Source organism: Lutjanus erythropterus, chromosome 11, assembly GCF_056507025.1.
Source record: "Lutjanus erythropterus isolate fLutEry1 chromosome 11, fLutEry1.hap2, whole genome shotgun sequence".
NCBI classification, from domain to species: Eukaryota; Metazoa; Chordata; class Actinopteri; order Lutjaniformes; family Lutjanidae; genus Lutjanus; species Lutjanus erythropterus.
This window is the reverse complement of record NC_139327.1, coordinates 32,302,336-32,314,466: the sequence shown is the minus strand read 5'-3', so window position 1 is coordinate 32,314,466 and position 12,131 is coordinate 32,302,336. Positions and strand designations below refer to the sequence as shown.

The 12,131-nt window shown below is 37.7% G+C and overlaps 1 protein-coding gene across 2 annotated transcripts in view; it reads right to left on the bottom strand.

The window, feature by feature from the left end:
• The window catches only part of gria4b (glutamate receptor, ionotropic, AMPA 4b), a 172,371-nt gene that overhangs the window by 155,595 nt on the left and 4,645 nt on the right, over window positions 1-12,131 (bottom strand). For both annotated transcript variants that reach the window (XM_084729992.1, XM_084729993.1), the window contains exon 2: window positions 3,619-3,777. In XM_084729992.1, coding sequence (XP_084586118.1) covers window positions 3,619-3,777 — 159 coding nt within the window. The remainder of the gene's footprint in view (window positions 1-3,618; window positions 3,778-12,131) is intronic.

Here is a 12,131-nt window from a genome sequence, read left to right as displayed (position 1 = left end):
GGATACTTCTTGGAGTCATAACTCAAATATAAACACACATGATACGCATATTTTTAGATTCAGTTACACTTTATATCAGGATGTGGTGTCCATCCAAACTAAATACATAAATACAAGTGGAAAAAGATGCTCCTAAATAGCACTAATAACATTATAACAGAACTTGCCTGAGAATATTCACATTTTTAAGCTTTCTTTGGTATCAAAGTAATCCAGTGATAGTTGTCTGCACTTCCATGGGTTCATTGTAAGCATGAATTGCTAATAGTTAATTCGGCATGCTTTTAGTGGTGCTAATTTACCAAAATGTGAGCCTGGACGTTTGGAAGTAGGGGCAAAGATAAAATACACACAGAGGGGAAGATGTGAAGCAAAGATACTGAGGTGGAATTTGTAATTCATCCACCTTGGAGTCACAAGCCAGCACTCCTTATAGCACTACTCCTTATAGTACTGTACCAAAAACATGAGTTTGGGAGTAAAAGTAAATCCCTCGAGTAAAATACTTGTTAAAACAGAATTGTTTTCTTCAATATAAAAGTAATCCAGTGATAGCCGACTATACATACATGGTTACACTGCAAACACGAACTGCTAATAGCTAATTCTGCATCATTTCAATGGTGTTAATTTGCCAAAACATGAGTTTGGAAATAGGAGTAAATATCTTAAGCCTTGTAAAAGTATTTACAACACTGTCACAATATCAATATCAAGGTATCTGGTCAAAAATGTTCAAATATTTGATTTTGTCCATGTTGCCCAGCTCTATTTCCAGTAAGAGAAACCAGAGAAAAGCAAATATTATGTGGCAAAAGAAAACAAGAAGCAGGGGAGGAAGGATGGAGCAAAGACAGTGAGGCAAAATGGACTGGTGCAAAAAAAAAAGTGTACTTCTTGGAGTCAAATATGAACACACAGACACGATACACATATTTTTAGATTCAGTGTGACTTAAACTTTCTCAGGATATCGGTATCTGGTGTCTCGTGTCCATCCAGACATCCATAAATCCACCATCAAAGTAATCCAGTGATAGTTGACTGTACATCTGTGGGTACACTGCAAACACGAACTGCTACTAGCTGATTCTGCATAATTTTAATGGTGCTAATGTCCATCAAAACTTCCAGAAAGTTGCTTAGAAATAATGGGGAAAAAAAAGTTGCTCCTTATAAAACACGACTTAAAACAGAACTCGCCTGAAAATATTCACATTTTTAAATTTTCTTTGCTATCAAAGTAATCCAGTGATAGTTGCTTTTACATTTATGGGTACACCACAAACATGAAATGCTAACGGCTAATTCGGCATACTTTTAATGGTGCTTATTTACCAAAATGTGAGTTTTTAAGTAGGAGTAAATACTGCAAGACTTACTGTGTCAGTCACAGAATGAGAGCATTTCTGAAATCTGTCTCTGCTCATCACACACACACACACACAGACACACACACACACACACACACACACACACACACACACACACACAACACCCCCTCGATTACCAAGCGAACATAACAGCACTTCATTCTCTGCTTAATTTAGCCATTGATTTTTCTAACACCAGATCACACCATAGATAGCAGAAGACATCAGGCCGCAGTGTTTTATGGTCTTTGTGGGAACCCCCACCCCCTACACACACACACATACACAAACACACACAAACACACACACATAGAGAGACAGCAGGAAGAAAGAGGACATTTCCCCCGGGATCATCACTAAAAAAAAAAAAAAAAAAAAAAAAAAAACACTGCCTACTACTGTTAGGAGATGTAACCATGGCAGAGAGTGTGATTGTTGTTTGTGTGTTTACAGCTGCTGTCCCCTTCAGCGTGTGCGGCTCTGCTCAGATCAGATGTGAACCAGCAGACACTCACAGACACAGCTGTACTGCCAAATCATCACACACACATACATGTATATTCAGCAGGATGGAAACACAAAAACAAAATGCGTGTCATTTCCACATTTCCACCTTTTGACTCCAGTTGCATTAATATCTTATTACCTTTTTTCTATTATCACTCCAACTGTTGCCAGCAATGACAATGATCATAGTTTTACTCATAATAGCAATGACCTTATTATTTATCATAACAGAGGTGGAGAATATCTAACTTTTTAAGAATAACTGCAGTTTTTCATCTTGGGTCCTTGAATCATTTCCATCAATTATGATGACATTGTACTCATCGAAATTATTGCGGAGATCTGGAAACACGCCAGGTGGCACAAACACAATCAGTCTGAGGATCGGATCTCAGTGCATATAAAATACTGTGTGTGTGGACAACTCAAAATACAAGGTTACCAGACAAACACGAGGGTTGTTCCAATACCAGCAGCCTGCCAGCAAGGCCTTCGACACAGCTGGATCGGGTATCAGCCAGTACACAAGACTATCACCCACTTTTTCATTTCTGGACTCGCTGTGACTCAGCACAACAGGGATTTGCATCGCCATTACAACAGGGCTACCTGCTTGAAGGTGTGTCTTTCAACTAATGATGCATTTTTCTTAAGTTGAGCGGCTGTAAAACTGTCAAGAGACACTAAACACTCACAAACACACAACTTGACTAACCCGGGTGTTTGTTCAAAACCTGTCTTATCGTCTGAATACTTGTATTTCTTAGCCAAACAGACTTTTTTTATTTTACTGAAACCAGATAAATTAAACAATTTATTTCCGAAAATGATAAAAAGACGTATTTCAATTTCATGCCTGTGAATTACAGGCACAGAAACTAATTCTGGAGAAAGATACAGACACAGTCACCTATAATTTCTCCATGATAAGTCCCAGATCACGGATCCATATCAGTCCCCTGCTGGGTCTCAGCCTGGCGCTTGGCTTTAATGAGATCTCCCCTTGATAATGTGGCCACTCCATGTAACGCCCCTCGATTGTTGAGTCTCATTCCCAAGTCCTCTATTTATCATGGCTTTGGATTTGTGGCTCGCAAATCGTTGATTGTTGTGTCGTGGAAATCGTGTCATGTGTTGGGAATTAGACTCAACAATCAGCTGACCTGTTATCTCATATCACACGCTAGATTTTCTAAAGCCTCAAAACAGAGCCAAGACCGCTTAAATTACACTATGCTTAAAGGTTATTATGGAAATTTTGCCTAATGACACAAAATTAAACTTCTTAACCAAGTTGAAGTTTGAATCTGATTAGCCTAGCTTAGCACAAATGCTAGAAGCAGGGGGAAACAATTAGCCTGGCTTCATCAGAAGTTTAAAAATACATAAACATATCACTGATTACCATGTTTCTTGATTGTTTAATCCATGTATAAACAAAAAGTTCTCGAGCTCCTTGGTACAGAATAATGAGAACTACTCCTTTAACTTGGCGACTAGAATGATAGTGTTACAGATATGAACTATGGTAAAAATTAAGAACCCAGATGTAATAAAACTGAATTTCCCTCTAATAAAAAAACAGACAAACTGCCCTTATATCTTGGAAAGACCCTGGTCTAGTTACCTCACATGCTTGTTTTCTTAATCACACATCACACACTTTGCTCTACAGGAAGCTTCATTTTCCTGTTTTAAAGTGATCACAAACACAACATGAAGCCACGTGACTGACTTACAGGCGTTGGTGACGGCGAAGCTGTTGGCCGTCTCGATGTTGTCCACGTGAGGCACCAGGTTGAACGGGGCTTCCGAGGCGTTCGGGCTGGTGTTGTGCAGGAAGATTGCCAAACGAAAGGCAGTGTACTCCTGATCAGTGTTTCTGATGAACAGACCGCCTGGACAGAGAGAGAGAGAGAGAGAAACACAAGAGGAGGAGGAGGTTGAGGTGAAAAAAAGCGATAGAGAACAATCCACGATCTAACAGACAGTTCAATTATTGCTGACGAGCACAGAGACACGCAGTAAAATGAAGGCAGAAAACTTCTGAAACAATCTCACCTCAATCTGCACATTTTCACTAGTTTGAATACAAATGAGATTTTAAGAGTCAATACGAAACAGTAATGTATTAAGAAGGAAGAGTTTTTGTGATGAGAAGAAAATAGAATACTTCTGTGTGTCAGTGAAGTGAAATTAGGGCCACACACCCTTATTTTGATGAGACTGAGTCTCCATATTCGATGTCCATTAAGGGTTAAAGTAGATGAGTTAGGAGTGACTCATCTTCACTGTACACTAGAACATCTCAGTGAGTGAAACCAGGTGATTTGTATCTTCTGAGATGGAGGATCACAAACTTCAGTGAAACTTAACTATTACTTTTTGCTCTGTGCTCCATTAACAGTTGACTATGCTTGGTACCCGGCTGAACCTTGTAAACTTTCTGCTTTCCTTTTTCCTGTACTTTGTTTTGCTCTGTGCTCGACTCAACCAACGTTTGAAGGCAAAGTTAGCAAAATTCTAGCTAACTAGCTGGCTGGTTAATTTATGTAGATTAGCTGGGTAATTAGCTAACATTTGACTAACGTTACCTACCTTAAGATGTGACATTAGGCTATGGCAGTGTGTGATTTGTAAAAAAAAAAAAAAACAGAAGACAGAACACTGCAGTAATCCACCATTATGATGGATGCCACCAACATCAGACAAAAAGAGGACTTATAAGCAGATTACATAAGTGTAGCTAGCTGATGTGAGCTAATGCTAACTTGACTTGAGTCAACTGAGAAGTCTCCAGCTGATGTTTTGTTTCCATCTGACATGTTTTAAAACAATAACCCTGTGAAAGTTTATGTAAAGTTATCTAACAACATGATATAACGTTAATGCTAAAAGACTGAGGCTAAAGCTAGCTTACATCTCTGCAAACATTGGTGAGATGGTGAAAGACAGCAGGTAAATCTACGTGATAGATGACAGAAATACACTAATTAACACGGGAAAAGGAAGCGCAGGGACTCGATTAGTGCAGCTGATCTTGAGAAAGGGATCATGGAAGAGAGCCGGAATAAGAGCTAAGCTAACCCGGCTTAGACCTGAGACAGCGAGCCAGAGAGAGATGCATCATCATCATCATCACCTCACTTTGCATCAGCGCAGATCCTCCTCCTCAAACCCCCACAGAACAAATACAGATGCAGTGGTATCTAACAAGTTTGGCTGGAATTAAAATGACTGCAGCTAATAAACTAGTTTTAGTTTAATCCATTCACCAGATGGGTACTTTTGTGTTTCATGTTTTTAAGAAACGGCAAAAAAGACGCCACTGTCCAGACTCCAGAGATGCAAAGCTTGACAGCTCTTGTTACGGTTGCTAACCTATGATTGGACAGTTGCTGTTTGGAGGCGGGGCTTAGTGAAGGGTCAGTTATGGAACTAGAATTATAAGCTTCAGCGATTAATTGATTATCAGTTGAATACTAAATAAATCAGCAACTATGATAATCAATTTATCAGTTTGAGTAATTATATTTAATTAATGATTCCAGCTTCTTAATTGTGAATATTTTCTCATTTCTCTTCTCCTCTCTGACAGTAAACTGAATATTTTTGGGTTGTTAAGCTTTGGGAAACACTGACTGACATTTTTCACCATTTTTCTGACATTTTAAAACAAACAACTTTTAATTTATTAATCAGGAATAATTTCAAGAGTGAGGCTCAGTCATCATCTCCACTGTAACATGTTATAAGTTTGCCAGCAACATCTTACAACCGTCTTCAAAATTTGGTTTTCTTTTTAACAAAGATGAGCCGAGCACAAAGCTTATCAAAACAAAGAAACAGGAAAGGAGAAAGCTGACCGAGGTTCTGCTGGGTACCAAGCTTGTGAAAAGGGGTGGGACTCTTTTGTTGTATTTCTGTCGCATTATGCCAATTAATTCCCCTAAATCTTACACATTGGACATTAAAGGTTAGGGAAAGATCGTGCTCTGGATTAAAACAGGACTGAGAGTCTGTATTCATGCTACCGGGTCTGCGAGGCTGCCAACGATTGCTAATTAGCACTAAACACAAAGTACAGCGGAGGCCGATGGGAACGTCATTAATTTTGCAACTGTTGGTCATAAATCAAAGGCTGATAGGACGATGGTGTAGATGAACCCAAGAACACCCAAGTTATTACAATTCATCAACATCTGTACCAAATGTCACGGCAATCCATCCAATTCTTATTGAGACACTTTATTATGAATGAAAAATGTCAACCTGCTGGTGGAACTAGAGGAAAACTCGGGCGATAAAATCCTCTGGGAGCGATGAACATCTGAACCAAATGTTCTGCCAATCCACCCCGTAGATCAAGATACTTAACTGGATCCATGAAAACTGATATTCCAGTCTAGACCACAGTGTCAGACCAAGACTGGGACTAGCTGAATACCTTTAAAGAAACAATTGTGGTTTGGGTTTTTAAAGTTGAGGTTAAGAAATCTTTGTCATTAAAAAACTGGGAAGGATTGTGATCACAGTCAGAGGATGCAAACATCTTTGTCAGGTAAACTCAGGTGACATTAGTCATTTGAACGGATGAGCGCTGTTTTTCTTTCGAGGATAACCTCAACATGGTGTTTAAAAGCTTTTATCAAAAGGCTCTCAAGAGGCTTTAAGAGAACGTTTTAGTAGCTGTGGTCAGAGAAGAACCTCTATCATATTAGAGGCGGACACAACTGACTGGACAATATATGAGATGTAATAAAAGCCCATTATTGGATTGGTAAATCACTTTGCCAATATCCTATTGCTGACAATTCAGTGTTAATCCAACAGCAAAGCAACTCATGACTCTTTAAACACCGCTAGGCTCTGTGACAATGCAGGATACAGTCCGGTTAGCACGTACAGTAAATCACCTTCGTCTCACACCCAGTGAGCACCAGCTGGGAATTTCAACTGTGATTTCTAGTCGAAAACTGGGTGATATTCAGTCTGAACGTCTAAGACCTGCTTTCAACCAGCTAAAATGTGGTTACAACATCCTGTGTCACAAAATACTAACTTTTAATCTCTCTAATAATTTGTTCAGTTGCAGTTTGAAAGGGAGATAATATTAATCACAGTGGTGGAAAGAGTACTTAAAATCTGTACTCAAGTACAAGCACTGCAATTACTTCTAATTCTAGACTATTGATTAAATATCAATTACTAGTTAGTTTTAATTGGTGAAATTCTTTACAGTGATTAATTGATTGATTAATAATTAACATCTTTACTCTAAACCTGTGCATACTGCAGCATTTTGGATTTTTTTTTTTTTTTTTTTTTTTGTCCATATGTGCTGGTTTTCATTGGCTCGTTAGTAATCAGATCACTTGATTGGCTTGGATATTGATTCAAATTGTACTCAATTATGATTTTAAAAGTATATTGTGCAAAACATAAATACAAGTAAAAGTATGGATTAAAAAAATCTACTCAGAAAAGTACAAGTACCCAAAAAAAAAACTACTTAATTTTAGTATTTGTAATTAGTTACTTCCAATCCTGATTAATTAGTATGAAGGTTCTCCAAAGTCATATTTCAGTGGTAGGTGAAATCTGGTCATGAACACATCATTTCAACATAAATTTTTTGTTTCATCATAAATACAAACTATATGCTGCTGACAAGAAGCTTCTAGGACATAAGAGGAGAATTTCTGTGCATGAAGGTAAAAAAATAAAGTGCGCTCACTGTAGAGTTACATTTTTAGTGTTGGTGAGATCTGAGTTCATCTCTTATACTCAACTCTTTGCTGAAAAATAGCTGGAGTCAAAACAAATTGTCTTTAAATCAAAACTGCGTCAACATAACAACATTACCTCTGAACATGACCTCTTTATTTTAGTAAACTTTGTTTTCTAAGATTTTTTTTTAGCAATTCAGAAGTGGTGTTGTTGTCTAAAGCTACATGCACAAAATGTTGAGGAAAAACTCACACTGGTTAGTGTTGCGTGTTTAATTATAACTCCAAAAGGAGTCAGTAATTACACTTAAAATGGTGTTAAAGAGACAATTAACCCCAAAATCAAAACTACACATTTTTCCCTGGCCTTGCAGAGTTTTGGAGATACTGGCTGTAGAGATGTCTGCCTTCTCTCCATTATAATGGATCTACTGTACGTGACACTCAGCTTATGATGCTTAAAACACCAAAAAAAAATTCAAAACAAGTGTCTCTTTCGAAAATTCTTGATCCAGTTATGCAAAATATTCCAGGTCTTGAGGGCTTTCTGCCAAAAACTTTCTTCCAGACGGCCTTTACAGAGTCATGTGACGTAAAAACTTTGAGAAAGTTAATATGTGTAGCCGGTGAATGTGTTAAATACAGGAGACTGGAGGTTGAGTCTTGTGTTGAGTCTCCTTATATTGTATATACTGTTCCTATTTTTATATTTCCCGTTTATATTGTTCCTATTTTTACATTTCCTCTCGCTATATTTTTATATTTTTATTGATGCTTCTTTATATTTTTGCTTTTCACTTTGCTGCTGTGACACTGTAAATTTCCCCAGTATTTAATTCTGGCTTTCAACTGAGAACTTTGGATGTCGTTTCTTAGTTCGGCTCCAAAGTGATGACAGGCTGTTATTTACACATTGTGGAGGACGGAAATTTCACTGCTGCAAATCCTGCCTTCATGGCCTTCATGTGAACACTCAAGTTGGGCCTAATTTATTAAAATGTTCTTAGATTTGATGATTAGAAGATTTGATTAGATTCTGATGGTGAGCTTATGTTCGATTCCTAAAGCGTAAAAAACTTTGCTTAAGCAGGGTCTAAGAGGAAAATTTGTAACTTAAACGCTGTGATCTATAAACTTCAACTTAACTTTAAATTGATGAAGTTAGAAAGATGGATCAAAAGAAAAAAACAAACTTTTTGGAAAGCTGTGGTAGAGGAGATTGTTGTCACACAACATGTATTATTTAGTAAACTAAAAAGCGGATTTACAAACTAACAAACATAATTCCTATCACATTGTCATTAAAGGTTCACCACAGGTTTGAGCATATGCTTCCCAAACTGCAGTATCCATACTTCACAGCAGGAAAATCATTTATGTCTAGATTTCACATGGAGATAAGTAAGGTTTTTATAAATAACTACTTCTAAAAAAAACTTTCACTTTTGAACCAATTTTGTCTCTTCATCAGTGACCTGTTGTTTTTTCCAAAAGAAAAATGCTCACTGGGTAGTAATGAAAGCAGAAAAATGTACATAATGTGGATTAAATATCTTTCTGGATCAACACTACTTTTCATCCACAGCAGCTCCACTGTCAAGATCCAGTTTAAACAAATAAATAAAGAGCTCTGCTCAACATCAGCCTGACTTTAAGGTTTAAATTCTTCTTTTGTTTTGTTTTGTTTTTACATTCAAGCCTTGTTCATATATGACGATCTCGGCTACACTCTTCATGGTTATGCAAATGTCACCGGTGTATCAGGTTAGAAGCAGTTTGTTTCACATTTAAAATCTCACTTCAGGCTATAATTCTTGGGATGAGACAGTATAAATGTCATTTAAAACAAAATGTCAGTGTGTTCTTTTTATGGCTGACCTCTTTAAAAGGCAAAACTTTAGAATATTTTACTCCTTTATGACGCCCACTCATGTAAATCCGCTCCATCTTACCGCATATAACGATAATACTGGAGCTGTAATGATTTTCATATAATTTCCAGTGATGGCTTCATGTCCCATTGATTAACACTTGCCACCAAATGCTCACAGGAGGTGCTGATTCCAGATTTACAGAAAAAAAAAAAGTGTCAACAGTTTGATTATCTTGGCCACCGATCAGCAGGAATGCCCTTCGCGCATTTCAAATTTTAAGACTTCTCTTCACCGCTAATTAAAAGAAGATAAAAATCAAGCTTCGACCTAAATCCCACTTCTTCAGCTATGACTTTCCTTTCAGCGAGACGCAGCACAAAATGAGATTCAGTACAAACCGTGGCTCCACACTGTAGGGGCCGCAGACTTTGAAGTTTCCTAAGTGCCATCTGGTTTGCTAAAAAAAAATGAGACTCTTGCGGCTCCAAAGATCCTGTTTGTTTTTGACCCCGTTTCCACCTGGTGCGCGTTACCTGGAAGAGCACATCTGGATCGGAAGCCTTTGAGTTTACACTAGCTGTTCTCCTGGTCTTAATTCTGTTTCTACTGTGATCGGATCTCCATATGCAAATTAGCCAGACAGATCTGGTCGACTAGTCAAACCGTCTCAGGTCGAGGAAGTTTATAATAGTTTGAAGTTTATAATAAAAAACTATAAACTTAATTTGTAGGAGATTTGTAGGGATGCACCGATACCAGCGTTGGGTATCTGTCCCGATACTGTCCTCACATACTCGTACTCATAAAACTACTTCAACACCCATTACCACGTCACGAAAAGTAGCTGCTCGATAAAGTAAACACCTGAAGAATCGCCATGACGCAGAGTTCATCATCATCAGTGAGAGACTCGCTGTCCTCAACATCATCCACTAATGACCGCAACGACTTTGGAAACTGTCCGTAAAATCCCATGTAAGTCCATGTGAAACTGAAATAAATGCAGCTGTAGACCGCAGCCAGCCGCTGTCCAATAAGTCCTGGCAGGCGGAAACTAGTTAAATGTCTCGGCAAATTAATCTGAAGATGAAGAAAAAAAAACACCGCCGCCCTTTTCTTCGTAATAAGCTGCTACAACTTCTCTTTGTGTATTTATTCTAAACCAAAACACCTGACAGCACAGGACACGAAACTTCACTCCTTGAGGTTCACAGCAGTGTAAACAAAACTGCTGCACACATGGCACCACGCTCATACCTGTCCCCCCCTAAACAACGACAGGTAGGAACTAATTAGCTCTTAGACAAGAGGGACATCCACACGCATATATAATGACATAATGAGGAAATTATATTAATTAACGTTCCTGACAGGCTGCAAAAATGTTGTTACTGAACTTATTAATGACGATGTTAACTGATGATGCATTTGAATTATTTTCTATCAAAATAAGCAGTCTTTCAGTAAACTATCCAGTCATAGTAACTACAGCATTATTTCAGAGTCACCAGTGACATTTAACACTTGAACAGCCAAGGCGGCCATTTTGACCATTTTCAAATTTATATGTGCAATATCTTTGTCCAATTAAAAATACAATGCTGGTACCTGATTTTTCCCAAAGGTCTCTTTATTTTCATTTTAAACATTTTTTAATATAAATTACACGAAAGGCAAAGAAAATGTGATAATTTTTGCCTATTTTTTCCATAAGCGGTCATATTGACCAGCGACTATGACTGTTACATTATTACTTTTGTACAGTTGGACATGCAGCTTGGTTACTTAGCAACTATCATTGTCTCTGTCAGTAAAACTTCTCAAGGGGTCTTGATTTCCAATTTCCTGACATTACAATACAAATAATTAATTAATTAGACTTAATTAAAAATAAAGAAGGGGAGACCAGGGACGGTTGTAACACTTTTTGTGTCTCAGCACTTGTAACTCACTGAATTTTTGTGTTAAAGCTCACAAATTTTTAAACAAAGTACCCTTACTTATTTTAAATTGCAGCGTTTCCATCTTTAATTGATTTTAATTTTGTACTTGTTTCTAGGCTTTTCCCATAGGCTATGGTTATTTTTTTGTAATGGTTCTGGATGGAAATGTGTTATTATTAGTGTCAAAATAGCATGTTCATAATCTTACAAAATAGATTTAACTGTTTCTCACTCTCAGTAATTCTAGATTAATCTAAAATTTGAATCGGATCATTGACGGTTATTATCCTACAGAAAAATACTGCTGTGAATTTTTTTTTTTTTTTAAAGATAAACTAACAGAAAAAATGCATTAATCTCTTACTCTGGAGTTTAAAAGTCAAAGGTCAAAATGACCGTTGGACTTAAAATCACTGTTTTATGTGATGGCCTTGCTGCCCTGACATTTGGCCTTCGTGCCCTAAAACAAATTGACCACCAAAGGCCAAATGGACTTGCCCCTTAAAACGATGGAATTCCAGGCCTGTACTTATTCCAACCACGGAGAAATGATTGGATTAAGGCTTTACATGGTTATTAGGGGCTACCATTTCGCTACTGAACGGATTATGAAAAAGGTTTACACCACCCCTTTAAACCTGATATAAAATTCCCACCAGTCGAGGCGGGTCAGGCCAGCCTCCATGGGACTGAGGTGGTCACATGA